At 39.7% G+C, this 19922-nt stretch overlaps 1 protein-coding gene across 2 annotated transcripts in view; it reads left to right on the top strand.

The window, feature by feature from the left end:
• The window catches only part of LOC109090124 (ras GTPase-activating protein 4-like), a 53495-nt gene that overhangs the window by 29609 nt on the left and 3964 nt on the right, over nt 1-19922 (top strand). For both annotated transcript variants that reach the window (XM_042756947.1, XM_042756946.1), the window contains 11 exons: nt 3868-3949; nt 4043-4180; nt 6677-6768; nt 12730-12847; nt 13422-13575; nt 13703-13767; nt 16397-16509; nt 16609-16801; nt 18363-18500; nt 18756-18900; nt 19151-19323. In XM_042756947.1, coding sequence (XP_042612881.1) covers nt 3868-3949; nt 4043-4180; nt 6677-6768; nt 12730-12847; nt 13422-13575; nt 13703-13767; nt 16397-16509; nt 16609-16801; nt 18363-18500; nt 18756-18900; nt 19151-19323 — 1411 coding nt within the window. The remainder of the gene's footprint in view (nt 1-3867; nt 3950-4042; nt 4181-6676; nt 6769-12729; nt 12848-13421; nt 13576-13702; nt 13768-16396; nt 16510-16608; nt 16802-18362; nt 18501-18755; nt 18901-19150; nt 19324-19922) is intronic.

Raw genomic sequence — 19922 nt, 5'->3', positions numbered from 1 at the left:
CCGCTCGTGTTCTCCAGTAGAGTTTCTGGGTGATTTTGAGAGTCCACCTCAGCATGGGTTTGATCTCTCATTTGGGGTTCATGATGAGGATAAGTTATCTATCACAGCAACAGAGGGTGGGTCTGACCGATCGGAATCGGATGACTCGACTAAACTGGCACTTCTGGGTGCTGTGTGGCAGTCAGAGCCTGACACTGAGATGGCAGCCGTGCTTACCTGGGCAGCAGAGAGCATCAGGCTTAAGTGGACTCTTCCACCCTGTCCTGAGCGCTCTCGCTTGGATAATTGGTTCTTGGAGACTGAGTGTGACACTCAGCTGCAATTTGCCCAAGTTCCTTTCTGCTGTTCTTTGAGCAGAAGTTGCAACCCTTCTGGCAAAGGGCATGATAAAGCCTGATGAAGGGGTTTTACAGTCCCTACTTCATTGCATCCAAGAAGGGTGGGGGGTTCAGACCAATCTTGGACTTAAAGGTGCTTAACTGGTCCCTTCACAAGCTCCCATTCAGAATTCTATGCTCAAACATGTTAACATGTGTGAGGTACTGAGATGGTTTGCTGCAATAGACCGAAGGACGCATGCTTTCATCTCTCGATCCTTCCAAGACACTGGCCGTTTCTTTGGTTTGCCTTTGAGATCAGGTCTCTGCGTGCCACTCACATTCCGGGCGACCCCTATCATGCAGCAGACTTCCACTCATGACAGGTCATGCTCCAAGGCGAGCGGAGGCTCGCGCTCAATCAGGGGCGTTGCTGCTTTGTCAGATTTAGTGAATGGTTCCTCACTAGCAGACATTTTCAGAGCTGCAGGTTGGGCTACTCCTGATACATTTGCTAGATTCTACAATTAGCGAATGGAACCAGCTTCATCCAGAGTTTTGAGCATAAGCTCTTAAACTCAGGTTGCTGGTAGGGTGTAGAGCTTGCATTTAGCGCCTTCCCCTCTATGAGGTGATAATGTGCGCTTATTTAGTCCAGTTCAGTTCCTTCTTATGATCCCTGGACTACCCTTCCATCACTCAAGCACTCAATTACGTAGCTGAGTTTAGCGGAGGAACTCACTACAAGAATCCATTAAGGGTAAGAATCCCTCGCGTGAACTCTCATAATGGATAAGTGCTCCATATGTCCCCTATGGGGGGCCCCATCCACTGCTCTGTTCCGAATAGGATTCAGTTTTTTTTTTCTTTCCCTTGACGGACAGTCGGTCTGTTGCTTTTTTCTGTGCTTGGTAGTTCTCCTCTCATGCGGAGCCCTCCACAGAAAACCTTCCTATGTAGTACTCACTTTTAGTGAGTCCATAGGATGTCTTTACCTCCCCTTTGGGTTAGATGTGGTCTCCGTAGTGCTCTTTCCTCACTTGGGGAAATAATACTTCCCCAACGTTACAGCCAACTTCTCAAGCATTATTTTTCTTGTTTTTTTTCTTTTCAGATTGGGAAAGTCTCCGGCTGGAGGTGACCTCTGCCTTATTTGAAGGCTCTCCCAGACGTCACAATGTCAAAGTGACCGACAGAAAGGGAATGTCTCGGTTTACATATGGTATCCCTCTTCCCCTGATCTGAACTGCTTCTGAGTGGAGTCCCCTATGCCACAAATCTGAACTGCTTCTGAGTGGAATGAGATGCCACTCGACTCCTTAGAACAAAACGAGTGGGCAAATGCCACACAGTAACCCTATTTATACCCGGATGTCTGGCGATTGGCCTGCTATGCAAATTTTGCTCACTAATATCACTGGCCTTTTCTCAATGATGTCTGGGCTCCCAAGTGCGACCCCTAGTGTCAGAACTTCAACACAATATATCTGTTACCTCTATCAGGGAACGAGGGTTAACATACTGTAACAATAATAAAAACTCCATAATCACGGGAAGAAGGAGGCGGGAACCGGCGAACACTCAAATAAAACTTTAATGACCAAATAAACATAAAATAGCGCGACAGCCCCTCACGGGCGACTGCCACGCACAAACAAAAACCAAACCACAAAATAAAACCCAGGCCTGATCCTCTCTCGTCCTTCACTGTCGTCGCTCCTCTTTTGTATCCTCCCGATCTCCTCCGTGGGACTCGAGACCGGTGAGTGGAGCAGGTGTCGCTCATTTCCCAATCACTCCACCGGCCTCGCTCCGTTCCCACGGCTCTCGGCCCTGCCCCACTCTTCACATACCCCCATCGCCCCTCGCAGGCCGGGGGGTACCCACGAGACTGCGCTCCACTCCTCCCCCCCCCTTCCCTCCGGGGGGACCGCTCACGGTGGCTGCGGGGACCTGGGGTAAGGACAGACAGACGAGGCGAGAGAAAAGGAGATGGAAGGATGAGGAGCGACAGAGGGGAGAGAGGGGAGAGAGAAAAAAATAAAATAAAAATCCGGTTCCCAGACACACTGCCGCTCGGCCCTCCACCAGCTGGGTGAACTCCTCCACGGTGCCTGGCGGTGGCACTGGACGACCCTCGGGGGATGGCATGACACTCCTCCGCCGCCCGGTGGACGGCAACGGCTCCTCCGGTTTTGGGCAGCCGGCAGGAGTCCCCTGTTCCCTGCTCCTCCTCTTCTATGGAATGGCAGCAGGCTCCGGCCCCCTGGCAAACGGCGCCAACTCCTCCACTCCCTCACGGACGGCAGCCGCCCCTCCACATCACGGGCGGCCGGCAGCGAGTTCGTCCGGTCCCCCGGCAACTCACTCCAGCCCACCGCCTCGAGCGTCCACGGCGCCAGACTGCTATGCCCTGCTCCACGGCACCGCGGATTCACCCCAGCGGCAAGGGATCTTCGGCAGCGCGTCCCTCCTTCCTCCCGGGTTTCGGCACCAGTGTAACAATAATAAAAACTCCATAATCACGGGAAGAAGGAGGTGGGAACCGGCGAACACTCAAATAAAACTTTAATGACCAAATAAACATAAAATAGCGCGACAGCCCCTCACGGGCGACTGCCACGCACAAACAAAAACCAAACCACAAAATAAAACCCAGGCCTGGTCCTCTCTCGTCCTTCACTGTCGTCGCTCCTCTTTTGTATCCTCCCGATCTCCTCCGTGGGACTCGAGACCGGTGAGTGGAGCAGGTGTCGCTCATTTCCCAATCACTCCACCGGCCTCGCTCTGTTCCCACGGCTCTCGGCCCCGCCCCACTCGTCACACATACGTAACCAAGAACTTTTATTTTTAGTGCAGTTTTTTTATTTTTTTATTTTAACAGAGTGTTCCATCTGCATTGGTAGAAGAATGCATGCCAATTAGCATGGCTAGTGCCACAGCACCCCTGAATTATAGTGCAAAAGGTATGAATTAAACCATGAAAAAAATGGAATAAGATTGTGACGAGTGGGGTGGGGCCGAGAGCCTTGGGAAGGGGTTGAGGCCGGTGGAGTAATTGGAAATGAGCAACACCTGCGCCACTCACCGGTCTTGAGTCCCACGGAGGAGCTCCGGAGGAATACAAAGGAGGAGTTACGACAGTGAAGGACGAGAGAGGACCAGGCCTGGATTTTATTTTGTGTTTTGAATTTGGTTTTGTTTGTGTGCGGCAGTCATCCGCGAGGGGCTGTCGTGCTATTTTGTGTTTATTTTATTATTAAACTTTGATTTAAATGTTCGCCGGTTCCCACCTGCTTCCCAACTTACGAACTGCGTTACAAAGATACTCCAGCATTAGCCTACATAAAATTAACCCTGGGTTGACACTTTGATGTTAAAGTTCTATTAGGACAATGTATTTAAAACATTTTGAATTGAAAACAAAAAACATCTCAGTGTGTGTGAATCAGGTATTGACTGCTGGATTGGGAATTCACAGATTTTGTCTTCATAAGCTTCATTTGGATTTGTGCCTAATAGCTTTAAATACTTTCGGCTTTGTTTCTAGAGATCTTGCAAAAAAGGACCGCAACGGGGCTTCTGATCCTTTTGTTAGAGTGAGATACAATGGCAAAACCTATGAGAGCACAGTAAGGACATGCCTCTGTATATTTATGATTTAATTTTCCACACAGTTACAACTGTCTGTTTGTTGCTGATTACCATGACCCTGCTTCCTCCAGGTGGTTAAAAAGTCCTGTTACCCACGGTGGAACGAGAGTTTTGAGTTTGAGCTGGACGAGACGCTAGCTGACACTGGATTATTGAGTGTGGAAGTGTGGGACTGGGATCTGGTCAGCAGAAACGACTTTCTGGGAAAGGTGACTGTACAGAACAGACATTTTCTTGAGTCCTTAGAGATTTGGTTTAGAGGATTCCCTCATGTTCTAAAGCTGACCTTTGTCTTTGTTTAAAATAAAATACAATGCATATGATAAGTATGACATTATGTGTTAAAAAGTGTTTAAATATGTAAATTCTGTCATTAATTTTTCACCCTTATATTGTTCAAAATGTGTATGTTATACTTGCAGTGGATCACAAAAATATATACATATAGCATCATGACAACAGTCCATAAAACTCATGCACTAAATTCCAAGTTGTCTGAAGCCATACTAGTTTGAAAAGTTTTGAAAATTTAAGTTGTTATTCATTCATCACTTTGATCTGAAATCTCATCATGATTACCTAAAATGACAAGTATGAGTAAATAATGAATATATATATATATATATATATATATATATATAGATATATGTATATATATATATATATATATATATATATAGTAATTATATTATATATATATATATATATATATATATAGGATATATATATATATATATGTATATATATATATATATATCTATATATATATATATATATGGTATATATATATATTATATATATTATATATGTTATATATATATCATTATATATTATATATATATTATAGATATATGGATGTATATATATGTTATATATATATATATATATATATATATATTACAGGTCCTTCTCAAAAAATTATCATATTGTGAAAAAAGTTCATTATTTTCCATAATGTAATGATAAAAATTAAACTTTCATATATTTTAGATTCATTGCACACCAACTGAAATATTTCAGGTCTTTTATTGTTTTAATACTGATGATTTTGGCATACAGCTCATGAAAACCCAAAAATATTTCATCCGACCAATAAAAGAAAAGTGTTTTTAATACAAAATAAGTCAACCTTCAAATAATTATGTTCAGTTATGCACTCAATACTTGGTCGGGAATCCTTTTGCAGAAATGACTGCTTCAATGCAGCGTGGCATGGAGGCAATCAGCCTGTGGCACTGCTGAGGTGTTATGGAGGCCCAGGATGCTTCGATAGCGGCCTTAAGCTCATCCTTCACAATATCCCACAGATTCTCTATGGGGTTCAGGTCAGGAGAGTTGGCAGGCCAATTGAGCACAGTAATACCATGGTCAGTAAACCATTTACCAGTGGTTTTGGCACTGTGAGCAGGTGCCAGGTCGTGCTGAAAAACGAAATCTTCATCTCCATAAAGCTTTTCAGCAGATGGAAGCATGAAGTGCTCCAAAATCTCCTGATAGCTAGCTGCATTGACCCTGCCCTTGATAAAACACAGTGGACCAACACCAGCAGCTGACATGGCACCCCAGACCATCACTGACTGTGGGTACTTGACACTGGACTTCAGGCATTTTGTGGCATTTCCTTCTCCCCCAGTCTTCCTCCAGACTCTGGCACCTTGATTTCCGAATGACATGCAAAATTTGCTTTCATCCGAAAAAAAGTACTTTGGACCACTGAGCAAACAGTCCAGTGCTGCTTCTCTGTAGCCCATATGTCAGGCGCTTCTGCCGCTGTTTCTGGTTCAAAAGCACACGCCTGTGCACGGTGGCTCTGGATGTTTTTACTCCAGACTCAGTGCATGCTTCCCGCAGGTCCCCCAAGGTCTGGAATCGGTCCTTCTCCACAATCTTCCTCAGGGTCCGGTCACCTCTTCTCGTTGTGCAGCGTTTTTTTGCCACACTTTTTCCTTCCCACAGACTTCCCACTGAGGTGCCTTGATACAGCACTCTGGGAACAGCCTATTCGTTCAGAAATTTCTTTCTGTGTCTTACCCTCTCGCTTGAGGGTGTCAATGATGGCCTTCTGGGTTAACCTCTTACCCATGATTGCGGTTTTTGAGTAATGAACCAGGCTGGGAGTTTTTAAAAGCCTCAGGAATCTTTTGCAGGTGTTTAGAGTTAATTAGTTGATTCAGATGATTAGGTTAATGGCTCGTTTAGAGAACCTTTTCATGATATGCTAATTTTTTGAGATAGGAATGAGCTGTATGCCAAAAGCATCAATATTAAAACAATAAAAGACCTGAAATATTTCAGTTGGTGTGCAATGAATCTAAAATATATGAAAGTTTAATTTTTATCATTACATTATGGAAAATAATGAACTTTTTCACAATATGCAAATTTTTTGAGAAGGACCTGTATATATACAATATGTGTGTGTGTGTGTGTGTGTGTGTGTGTGTGTATATATATGTATGTATGTATATATATATATAGCATATATGTTTTACTTGTCATGTCAGTATAGTGCAATTCCTGAATTTACCTAAACAATTGATGAATAGTTACAGTTTCATAACATTGCTTTTGTGGCAAAATTCTATATGACAGATGTTCACTGTGACATTTCCTTTGTCACCGAATAATAAGTGTTCCAATTGCTGTGTTTAGCTTCGGTTGCTTTGACAGCTAATTGTCACGTTGATTGATGTGTTTTTCTTCAGGTCCTGTTCAACATCAACAAGCTTCAGTCTGCCCAGCAAGAGGAGGGCTGGTTTCGCCTGGGGCCTGACAAATCCAAACACAGTGAATATGAGTGAGTGTATTTGGAATTGTGGCAAATATGCACATAGCCTAACCAAACCTTAAACTTTGCTTGCCACAGCAACAAACACCACATTCACACAGCAGCAGAATATGGTTGTCAGTCCTGTATTTGAGTCCTTATATGGTTACATTCACACATACACACTACAGTTACTTCCAGGCATGACAACCGCATTCTGTAACCGAACTCACACCCGCAAATTTTCAAGACTCACAACTGCATTCTCAGAAAACTTGCGCTGTGTGAATGGAACAGGACTGGACAACTAGCTGTCTGTCACGTCATACAGTGCGAGAGAGACGCTCTGCTGTACAAATGCCTGTCTACCGAGTGTTGTGTTTTCATGTGTGGTTTCAGTAACTTACAGTGACAGAGAAATGAGCTGTGTGTCATATGAATGTTTTAGATCCAGTCTCCACCGGAGCCGCTACAGTCAGTTTTGTGTTCTGCACGCAACTCAAATGCTCTGCTCTCCACCCAAATATAAAAGCTGCTGTTGGTTAAAGGGGTCATATGATGCAATTTAAAATTTTCCTTTGTCTTTGGAGTGTTACAAGCTGTTCATGCATAAATAAGATCCCTAAAGTTGCAAAGACTAAAGTCTCAAACCTAAAGAGATATTTACCACCCAAATGTTCGCACAAAGAAAGAAGGCGTAACTTTTATTCTCACTGTCGCCGCGCTGCCATGTCATGGAGACGCTGAACACTTTTCCATGAAAGCGAAACTACTTTGTTTAGCCTTCCAAAAGAGGACACAACTAGAAATCAGTGGTTAAGTTGTATTTAAAACAATAACACATCAACAAGTTCATCCCAAATATTCAGATGGGCGCAACGTATTCTGTGGAGGACTGTTTCCTGAACCTGCAGAGTAGCCTACAATGCGTCTACACACAAAGGCTTTTTCTATAACGGGGGCAGTTCCAACTTTGCAAGGACTGTCTGGCATTTCTGACTCACAGCTTGTAAGTACGTATTTTATATTTAAAGAATTTTCAACTGACGATCCAAACGCGAGTTTTGAGCAGTGTAGAGTAGCGCTTGTTGTTTGTCGTTTCTCCAATCACAACATGGTTTTATGTTTATGTTTATGCGTAAAAAGACAGTATAAGTGATTATAATCAGTAATTATGTCCCCATTGGATGCAGGAAATGCCTCGTTTGTAATGGGTCTTATTGTTTATGTCTCATCGCGCCGGGACACACAGCATCACGGTATGGTAAGGGGCATAACATTTCCATCACACGCTTGAGGTATTCGGCCAATCACAACACACTGGCTAGCTGGCCAATCAGCGTACACCTGACTTTTCAGAATGATGAGCTTTGTAAAAATTTACGCGTTTCAGAAAGGCAGGGCATAGAGGAGCAACAGTAATGTACATTATGTGGAAAATAATGTTTTTTTAACCTTAAACCGCATAAACATGTTGCATTACACCAAATATACAACATAATGTTATTTTTAGCAACATCATATGACCCCTTTTATGAAGGTTTGATGGTTGAAATTGCAGCTCGATTGGACTCTTGTCATGTCAGAAAGTGATAAGACTTTCAGTTTTATGGACGTCTCCATCTTTGATATTACTTTGGTCACTGTCACTATGGTAACTGGTAAGGATAATGGGGTTGACTCCAGTTGCACATTCATACAGACAGTATCTGAGAAGCTACTGTAAGTTGCTGTGTGAATGGGACATGTCGAGAAACACCTGTAAGTAAATCCGGTTGTCAGTCCCAAAAACTGGCAATATGAGCGCAGCCAAATATTCTCCTTTAACGGTTGCCTGTGGCAGAGCACATTCAGCAATCGGCAGAAGGGCAATAAAATATAATGGATAATATAACTATACTTTTGAAAAAGTGCAACTTTCCTGGATATTTGTCTGAGCAAACATTGAAGGATTGTTACCCATTATTCCCTCAGGCTTTCGCAGTGTAATGCTTGTGTGTTCTGGTCCATTTGTTGACAGGAAGAACTAATCGTTTCCCTGGTTAAATCCTGGGATTTTTTTTTTTTTTTGTTTGCTCTATCTCCCCCTCCACCCACCCTTCCTCTCCACCCATAAGAGATCATTTGGCTACGTGGATTGACAGTGGGGATTATATCTCAAGCTGGCACAGGAGGAGTGGGATGGAAAGGCTTATGTAAAAACTCCAGTAAGGGGGATTCAGTTGGGTGATGACAAAAGTTATGCGTCATCTGAGAGCTTGAGCAAGTATGTGGGTAGATTAAGACAGAGTGTTTTTGGGGATGTGGCGAGTCAGTGTGACAGACATCTGTCCATGTGGACAAAGGAGTCATTGACATTAATTTGTTCATTTATTCATTCAATTGACACGATTGTGCTGAAGAACTTATTGTCTAAATCTTTCTATGAGTCATGCAGCTCAGGCTCCACACTCACAAGGATTGATCCGGCTTGAGCAACTTCACAGAGTTATGTAGACAAGGTGTTATATTGTGGAACTGTTAGAGGCAGTCAAAGGAATGTTTTGGGCATTTGAGTATCATATGTAGATAATTGTTCTTTTTAATATTCAAAACGTTGGAGCATCCAGTTTTCGAATATATTCTTATTGGCCAAGGGATTGCATTTAGGGAGTGCATAGACTGAATATCCATGATTTTCATGTTCCACTGAATATCATGTTCCACTGAGATTGACTTGTTTGGGGTCACAGATTGACTTTATTATCAATAAAGCACCTCAAATGATTTAAGTTTAAAAATAATAAGAGTAATTCCAAAATGTAAAATTAAAATTCTATCATCATTTACTCATTCTCATAGTGTTCCAGACTTGTATAATTTTCCTTCTTCTTTGAAACACAAGATTTTTTTTTTTTTTTTAAGAATGTTGGTAGCCAAAACATTTCAGTTCCCAATGACTTTAGTTATATATTTTGACAACACACTGGAAGTCAATGGGAACCAAAACTGTTTTGTTAACCTCTGTTAACCTCTTTTTCACTTCTTCAAACTCTTGTATTTTGATCCTCTGAACTAATATATCATGACACAGTAGGCTCGATTGAGATGAGCAAAATCTGCGCAGAACTAATTACTTTGGTCTCGTAGATGTCTCTTCTACTTCGAGAGGTCAGAACTGTCCATCTTGACTGCACTTATTTCACTCCTCCCCTCACTGCAGCCACCTACTCTCGCCTAAATTTCAGGCGAGGCTAGGTTCATCTCAAATGAGCCTAATGTCAAATGATCCTTCAGAAATCATTCTAATATGCTGATATGCTGCTCAAGAAACATTTTTTATTATTATCAATGTTGAAACAGTTGTGCTGCTTAATATTTTTTGTGGAAACCGTGATGCACTTTCTTCAGGTTTCTTTGAGGAATACACAGTTCAAAGCATTTTTTTAAAAAATCTTTTTAACATTATAAATGCATTTTCTTTCACATTTAACCAATTTAATGCATCTTTGCTGAATAAAAGTAATAATTTATTTAAAAATTTTACTAAGCCTAAATTTTGAATGGTAGTGTAAGTCACTTTTTAATTTTACATTACCTTTAATTTTATCTAAAATAAGTGAATTTAATATTTGTTTATACATGAGTTTAATACATCAGTTTTTACAAGCGTAGAAAACTCAAGAACATTGAAATTACCTTTGTAATTGATATCACCAGCTTCATTAACAAAACAGCTGGTTTTAAACTTAGTAATATTTTATGTAACTTTACTAAACTATATTATATAATGTATTATTACACTTTTGTTTTCAAAATTGGCAGATTTTGGCTTGCTTTGAACATGCTGATATACATTCGTCCTTTCCTGCTAAACAGTTTTTTTTTTTTTCTACTCTGACCAGATAGAAAAAAAAATAATAAAAAAAAAACAAGATGGGAATTAAAATGTCACAGCCAATCCTGAACAAAGGATTATTTGACTGTAGTATTTTTTTTATTTTTTTTTTCCTGCATGCAATAACCATATTGTAATATTGTAATATTGATAATCATCTCTGAGTCGTCATGTTTTTATTTATTTTTTATTTATTTTTTACTCATTCTGATGTCATCCTGATGAAAAGTTTCCCATTAAGCTCTTATAATCTCTGGCTCCCGTTGGGTTATCCGCTCTCATCTCAGTGAACAAATCAAGCTGTTGTTGTTTTTGTTTATTTTCTCTTTCTTCTCTTTTCACTCTTTCACCATCTTCTTCCTGATTGGATTTTTGACGGCTCACCATCTGTTGCCTGCTGTTCAGTGACTGGCTGTTATGGTGGCACTCGCCACACACACATGCTCTCTTCCAAATTCTTACCTTCCCTCGAGTATTACCCATCTTTACAGTGAGAGAGCATGCGGTGTATGGATTGACTGCGTGTGCAAGTTACAAAATATTAATGCTATTTGGTAAAACAAAGCTTTAAGGGGGTCATATCATGAAAAATCTGACAAATCGTAATATTTTGAAATAAAAAGAGGAAATTTTAGATAATTGTAGACAGTCTTGCATTCTGAACAGTTTGTCGGCCACATTTCAGTATGGAGTGTTTTATGAATCAGTGTGGCAAAAGTGGTACACAGAGTCTTAAAGCCACAGCAGCAAAAAAAAAAAAAAAAACAGCTTGTTTTTGTCTAAGATAGTAAATCTTAGTCAGGGCAGTGCCATTTTTGACAGGAATGAAAATCAGGCTGTGAGGAAGAGAAGTACAGCATGTTCAATGGATTATACAGTTGTTTATACTGATGAAACATCTTTCAGTAGACAATTCCAATCAGAATTTAATCAGAATAGAAAAATTAAATCCAAGATTAATTATAAATGCACTTACTGTAAATTTTTAATTTATGACTAATATAATAACTTAATATTCACTTTTATTGCAACATTAGTACTTTTAAGATTTTTTTAAATAAACATTAATAAAAGTATTAATAAAAAAGTTAAAATACCCAGTTCAGTCATGAAACATAGATGGTGCAGGCTGATATGTCCTTTACATGCAATCTGATGCCAATCACAATATTTACTAACATGGCACAAGCTGATTGGCCTCTACTGATTATGCAGCCAATAAGATTGCTTACTCAACATTTAATAAGTCTGGTTCAGTATTCGCTGTAAGTTGGTCAGAGTTCCTCTGAAACCCTCTACCTCCTCCAGCTCCACCTGTCTAGATCTGCTACAGGTTTTATGTCTGTTCATGCAGCAGCATGTCTTTGTGTTGTCTGCCAGGACCAAACACATTAACACTGTCATATCCATTAACATGCTAAAACTTATCTTGAGAGTTGTCATGGTTGAAACATATGAATATTACTGATTATTTTCCTGTTACCTAATGTTTATGTGAACTGTGTACATTAGAATGTTTCTCTTTGGGAATCAAATGTGAGTCATGTTTTCCCTGTGGAGTGTTTTTAGTGTGCTTTGCAGTGTTCTGCTTATAAAGTATTGCAAAATGGTCATTTATGAGTTTTTATGATGGTTTGGATGCTGCCTACGCGGGCAGTAGTTTTGCCAGCTCGAATTAGGATTGCGGCTGTGGTCAGCATAAACCGAATGTCATTTTTACTTTAGTGTGAAATATACATTTCTAAATCCAAATTGTCTTCAAATGCTTGCCACAATATTGTGTTTTTCAGTTGGTCTGCCACAGTGTCCTCATTTTCTGTTCCATCATGACAGAGTTAGAAAACACTTACTGTTTGGCTTTTTTATGTATTGCTGAACAGAACAGTGTCCTTAGTGGACTCATTCTGGGTAACATTGTTTTGTCTGTCATGCTGTGTGTTACTTCCTGGTAAGTTTTCACTGTGTTTTTTTCACTATGAGTAAGCCCTCACAGCATGTTTTCTTGAGGGAAACGAAAGGTTAAGGGTATTAGTCAAACATTGAAATCACATTTAATCCAAAAAGAGAAGAAGCTTGTAACAAAATATTGTTGCGATTCTCTTATTCTCTTCTAGAGGAACTCTGGGTTCTCTGCGGCTGCAGCTACGGCTTCGAGATGAGGTTGTGTTGCCATCCAGCCATTACAAGCCAGTCACAGAGCTACTCAGCCAGTCGGTCGGCTCTCAGCTCAACGTGAGTCTGATGCCATTTGGACTGAGCCTTATCTCAGGGAATATGCCTGTGCATTATCTCTTAAATTCACATGGCATATTCCTTGTAACAAGAAAACATGCACAATTTGGTGTATTGATTGCGAGATGTTGCACTCGTTGTTTTCTGATCTCATTTGTATGCATGTGATGGATACTCTGTTCGTGCCTGCTAATGTTAAAGGGACAGGTCACCCAAAAATTCTCACATCATTTACTCGCCCCTTACAGTATGTTGTTCCAAACTTAAATGGCTTTCTGCTATCCGTGGAACACAAAAATAAATATTCTGTAAAAGGCTCTATCTGCTTGTTTCCATACCTTTTGTGTTCCAAAGTCATATGGGTTTTGAGCAACTGTAAAGGATGATAACTTTTTTTGGGGGGGGGGTGAACTATCCTTTTAAAATGTGGCACAGCAAAACAAGCAATAAAGTTAAAGTAAGCATGTTTTCTGTAGTTAATGGGTAATTGTTTTAGCTCACAGTGTTGCATTGCATATATCAAGTTCATTTTGAGCGTAACCTCATTTGAGACTGAAATTACTAATAATTGTAGGGCAACTGGCCTGATTTTATCATGCTGATTGATGAGACCACTACAGCCGAGAGCAGACAGGAAGTAGCTAATAATCTGGTGAAGCTGTTTTTGGGTCAAGGACTTGTCAAGGAGTTCTTGGATGTTCTTTTCAAGCTGGAGCTGGAAAAGACTAGTAAGCAAACAAGAAACATATACATGTGAATTACCTGTTTATGTTGATTACACCCAGAAGCTTTCTACATCTTATGTGCACTGTCATGCTATTAATCCTTCATTTTCTTTTATTCTTCATTCTTCAGCTGAACCCAACACACTGTTCCGCAGTAATTCATTAGCATCCAAGTCTATGGAATCATTTTTGAAGGTAAAAATACTTATTAATCTAATTTATCTACATGGTTTCTGGGATATTTTATAGTTCAGTGGTCAATATATCAAAGAATTTTGTTGAATTTGATATTATCTATGAATTAAAAATCATGGACAGTTCTTTTTTTTAAATGGTTGTGGGTCCACTATTATTATAATTAATAATTATTATATTTTTTTGTGGATCAAACTGACTATAACTACTGTAGTTTTAATGCAATTCAACAAAAATGTCATTATATGGAAAATGGTTAATAGTTCCCTATCTGTCGGTCACTATGAGTTATGTCAAACTACATATGGGGTCTCACTTGGGAGGCCAATCATCTCTGAGTTTGAGTTTGTGGGGCGGGCCGGCCTACACTCACGTTGTCCTGAGACCCTGGCCTAGATACATGCCCAAGGTTCCCACCACTCCCTTCTGAGACCAAGTGGTGAACCTGCAAGCGCTGCCCCTGGAGGAGGCAGATCCAGCCTTGGCGTTGCTGTGTCCTGTAAGAGCCCTACGCATATACGTGGACCGCACCCATAGCTTCAGAAGGTCTGAGCAGTTCCTTGTCTGCCTTGGAGATCAGCAGAAAGGGAAGGCTGTCTCCAAGCAGAGGTTGACCCACTGGATAGTGGATGCCATCGCCTTGGCGTACCTCTCTGGCAGACATCTGTCCTTTGCGAGGTTTTACAATCTTTGTGTAGAGCCAGTTTCTTCCCGTGTGTTGGGTAACAGGTAATTGGCAGGAAGATTTGGCTCGATGTCACGCTTGCTGCACCATTCCCCCTCATTCGAGCGCCTTTCTTTTCCCAGTAGAGTTTTCCCGGTTGGCGAACCCTGGTTGAGCATCCTCCAGCACCCTCGGCAGTCAGACTTGGCGGAGCAGTCTGATGGCAGGCCCAGTACTGGTGTTAGCATGCCTGGAGTCCCGGTCAGCCTCTGTACTGGGCTAGGTGTCCATATTGCTTGATTCCCTACGGGTAATACTATATGTGTATTATTCCATGGTAAGGTTTCCCTCTCGTTAACCTGTGTCTTCCCTTGACAGACCCGCTCTGTCAGTCTCTTCTGGCAGTTGTTCCATCCCTACTTTAAGGTAGGATCTGCCTCAGAGACCCATTCCATGTGTAGTACTGCCCCCTGGGTCAGTCCATATCAGTATTTCCACATGTCTCCTCCCTATGGGTAGGATGTGGTCTCCGTAGTGACCTTTTTCCTTAAGGCTCGCTTCCCCATTGTTCTGCCAGGCTGAAAGAACAAATAGGAAAGATTTGAAGCAATCTTTTGCTGAAGGTTGAAATCCCTTCTAAAAAATTTTTTTTTGGGGACGGAACAGCAGTAATGTACTCATTGTTTTCTTCAGCAGCAATGTAACCCTTCGGTACCAAGGTCAGTGAATTTGCACTGGGGCTTTGGGAAGGTTATGACCTTAGCGTAGCTTTTGTGGCACACCGTGGCTCATCCACAATTGCAGTGCCACATGGTTGTTACGGGCTTGTGGCGTTTTCCATGCACCCCATATGTCGTTCGACATAACTCGTAGTGACCGACAGATAGGGAACGTCTCGGTTATGTACGTAACCCTCGTTCCCTGATGGAGGGAATGGAGACATGAAGACATGATTAATAAATCTAACATTTTCTAATTGTATTATATATTTTTAATTTCACAAACTGTGTATATACTCTATACCTGTCACACTACAGTGTAGTATGAACATGCTTTAAGATGACAATCTTTAATAATCCACACAAGGAAGGCTGGAAACACACATATAATTGACATTCAAGACCTGGCAAACACTAACTGAACAGACAGGAACTTAAATACACAGGCAAATGAAGATAATTTACAAGACACATGAGCATAATGACATAATCAGACATGAGGGAAAACTAGGTCAAGGAACACCTGAGGGAAGAAAACAACTAAAAGTCCATGTGGTGTGACAATAATGTAATTACAAATTTTCAAAATTTTCAAACGCTATTTCACATGCTTTTGGAAACAGATCTTTACTATCCCAAATTAGGCTTATTATTTTGAGCTTTCAGGAATGTTTAAAATGGTGTACAAAACAGTCCCGCTTCCTAATTCAGGCCCTGTTATATTCTGGTCACCCTAATAACCCAGGGTCCCTCAAATCTTGCCCTGGAGGGCCAATGCGTTGCAGAGTTTAGCTCCAACCCTGATCAAACTCACCTACCTGTGATTTTTTTAATGATCCTGAAGACATCGATTAGCTTGGGCCAGATTTGACGTATAGAATGTGTAATAATTATGTTGAAATCTTTAAGCTGATATAAACTGAATGTGAAAGCAAGACTTTTGACTTGCAGCATAAAGTCTGATCTTCATTGATGTTTATTCTAGACAAGACTTGTCCACTTAGACAGAAAGAGACCATCTGACATTTTAAGAAAAGATCACAAATGCAAATATACACACACTGATGAATCAATGAATATGTTAATTTGGATTTCATGTTAAATTAAACTTAATTTTTGCTGTATTGCATATCTATTCCAGCTTAATCCTCCTGCTGTTTGATTATATTTTATTCCAGAAGTTTTCATAATGTGATAATGTGGAATATTACACAAAGGCACCTTTGTCTTCATTCTGTCATGGCAGGTGGCTGGGATGCAATATTTGCACAGGCTTCTGGGCCCGATAATAAACCGAATCTTTGAAGAAAAGAAATATGTAGAACTGGACCCAAGTAAAGTAGAACTGAAAGAGGCAGGGTAAGTCAATATATATATATATACAACCTGCATTTAGCTTTTTTAATGGTTTGTAAATGTCAGTTTCTCTAAATTTTCCTGGGTCTTTTGGTATTGTAGGTGTGCAGGTTTGCACCGTCAGCAGACTGAGTCTGATATTATTCAGCAGAGCTCGAGCCTCCTGCAGTCGTATCTTTCTGAGCTGCTCACCTCCATCCTGCAGTCGGCCTCCTATTGCCCCCTGCTTATCTGCCAGGTTTTCCATCAGCTCTACCTCAGAGTGCAAGAATGCTTCCCTGACCCAGAGTACCGGGTCAGTCACAATTATTTTCAAAAACAAAAAGGTCACCTAAAACAGTATGGGTTCTCAAGGTGTGTCCTTGTGTCCTGAAAATTCACTAAAAATGTTAATATGTCCAGAGTTCAGCTGTTTTCCAGCCTAGAAAGACTCAAGCCTTACTAGAATATAATGCAGATTTAGGGGTGGAATATTTTGACTATTTTTTACCATTTTAAAATGAGACATTAAAGGGATAGTTCACTCAAAGATGACATTTCTGTCATCATTTACTTACACTCAAGTCATCTTTACTTTTATAGCACTTAGAACAATACCGATCGTGTCAAAGCGTTTCACAGTGATTAACAGGAACATAGTAGAAATATCTGTATGACTTTCTGGTATCTAGAAGATATTTAGAAGAATTTCTCTTTTTTTTTTCTCCTCTCCATACAATGAAAGTCAGTAGGGTCTAGTGTTGTTCTGGACCTCACTGACTTTCAGTATATTGACGAAAAATTCTTCAGATTGTCTACATTTGTGTTCCACAGAAGGAATAAAGTCATACATGTTTGGAAATAAATAAACTGTGAAAATGTTTAGGTTTGGGTGAATAATCAATTAAGTAAATACATTGTATTTAGAGTCAAATATAAATGGGGCTTAGGGCAATGAAAATGCCACAATTATTTCACAAATAATTGCAAAGAAACAGCAAGTAACACATTGAATTTAACATGAAATTTTGAAGTAGAAAGATTAAAATATGATATTGTAAAATGTACTCCAGTAATCTGTTTTATTTAAAATGTCAAAAATCATTTTTACACTGTAGTTAAGCAATATCACACCGGCAAGAGTGCTGTTTTTACCAAATATCAGCACAATTGCAAATGTAATATTGCTTTTATAAAACAGCTCAATAAAGTTAATATTTAGTGACTTACATTTTTAACACAAAACTTTGTTTTTGCTCTATTTTGCCAACAAAAATAGTTCCAAACAAAGCTACAGCTGAACCGTTGTATGTCTCCAAGCAGCTCACATCAATGTTGTTACTGAATGAATCTGCATTTTTGAACAAATCAGTTGATTGACTGATTCAGTGACTCATCACTTGCAGTCACCTGCTTTGTTCCTGAATGAATCAGCTGCTTTGAACACTAATTAATGATTCAGTCATTCATTAAGACAGTGTCGTACCATCGCTTACTGGTGGTTTCAGCTTCATATTTAAAAGTATTTCATTTTTTCAATAATTTCATATTTTACTCAAAATTGTATATTTAACGCAAGAATATCATAACATTATGAAACTGTAAAAGCAGTATAATGCATTTGTGCAGTGCAAAGATGAATTACTGATTTCATTTGATTGGTAAAAGCTCTATAGTGTAATAATATTGTAATATAATTTATTAATTTGAAAGATTTGACATTAAAGATCACACATACATTTAAAAAGGTATATATATATTAGACGTATTTGGAAATAAATCCTAGGGGGCAGATATAACCCTAGAACTGAAAATTTGTAATGGAAAACTATTAAGATCACAATACTTTTCTAACCTGTTTGTATATTCTTCTTCAGAAGGTGAAGTTCATTGCTGTGACCAGCTTCCTGTGCCTGCGGTTCATCTCACCTGCCATCATGTCTCCAAAACTATTTCACCTGCGAGAGAAACATGCTGACGCCCGTACAAGCCGCACACTTCTGCTACTTGCCAAAGTATGATCCATTTTCAAGAAAACCATTCTTGTGAATACTAGTAGCATATTATCATAGTACCTTTGTCCAGCTTTCATATCCCTTTAACATAACACAAATCAAGCTCATATCCTTTTTAATGGAGGGTAAGTTGTTCCACTCACTGTTGCAATAACATCCACTATTTTGGTCACATCATGGATTATGACCTCAGGATATTCAAAGACCTCATTATATGGTTATTCACTCTTGTGTTTGTCTCATGTGTTTCCTCAGGCCGTGCAGACCATTGGGAATATGGACACTCTCGCATGTTGCTCTAAAGAGCCATGGATGGTCTGCTTGCAGTCAGCCATACAGCAAGGCATCACACAGCTCAAAGACTTCATCACCAAACTGGTCAACTGCCATGAGCCAGAGGGTGAGCTGCTCTAAATTAGTCATTAGATACAAAAATTGAATGTATCCCTGAGACTCATTCGTACCTGTCATATCCGATCAATCTTTAGATAATTAAGCTCAGTTTTTTTTTTTTCTTGTTGAAGCTGCAGGTTTAATTGTGTAGTTCATCCAAAAATATACAGACTCTTAAGAGATGGAGAAGATAGTCTAAACCCTGATTTTATTCACTTCTCTTGCTCTCTCTCTTGTTTACTTTATTTTTAATACAGATCTTGAACTTCAGACACGAATGAGCCTCCAGTGTGGCACTATGGAGAAAGAGGGCTTCCTTTTCCTCCACAGGACCAAGGACAAGTGCATGCCCATGACATCACCCTTTAAGAAGTACTATGTCACGCTCAGTAAAGACACTCTGTCGTACTCGCGGACACAACACTCTAAAGTGAGTAGCAGTGATGCAGGTTTAAAACTGTTATTGATTTGGTCTTTTTCCATTAACTCTATTAACTCAGCAATCAGCAGAAATGAAACTTGAAATGTATGTACAGCTGTACGGATTAACGTGTGTGTGTGTTTGTGTGTGTGTGTATATATATATATATATATATATAGTGAAATTATATATATATATATATACAGTACAGGTCAAAAGTTTGGAAACATTACTATTTTTAATGTTTTTGAAAGAAGTCTCTTCTGCTCATCAAGCCTGCATTTATTTGATCAAAAATACAGAAAAAAAACAGTAATATTGTGAAATATTATTACAACTTAAAATAATAGTTTTCTATTTTAATATACTTTAAAAAAAAAATGTATTCCTGTGATGCAAAGCTGAATTTTCAGCATCATTACTCCAGCCTTCAGTGTCACATGTAACATCCAATCTATCATCACATGATCATTTAGAAATCATTCTAATTTTCAGATTTATTATGAGTGTTGGAAACAGTTCTGCTGTCTAATATATTTGATGAATAAAAGGTTAAAAAGAACTGCATTTATTCAAAACAAACAAACAAAAAAATTCTAATAATATAT

The sequence above is a fragment of the Cyprinus carpio genome, chromosome A5 (assembly GCF_018340385.1).
Source record: "Cyprinus carpio isolate SPL01 chromosome A5, ASM1834038v1, whole genome shotgun sequence".
Classification (NCBI taxonomy): Eukaryota; Metazoa; Chordata; class Actinopteri; order Cypriniformes; family Cyprinidae; genus Cyprinus; species Cyprinus carpio.
This window is presented reverse-complemented; position numbering and strand designations above follow the sequence as displayed.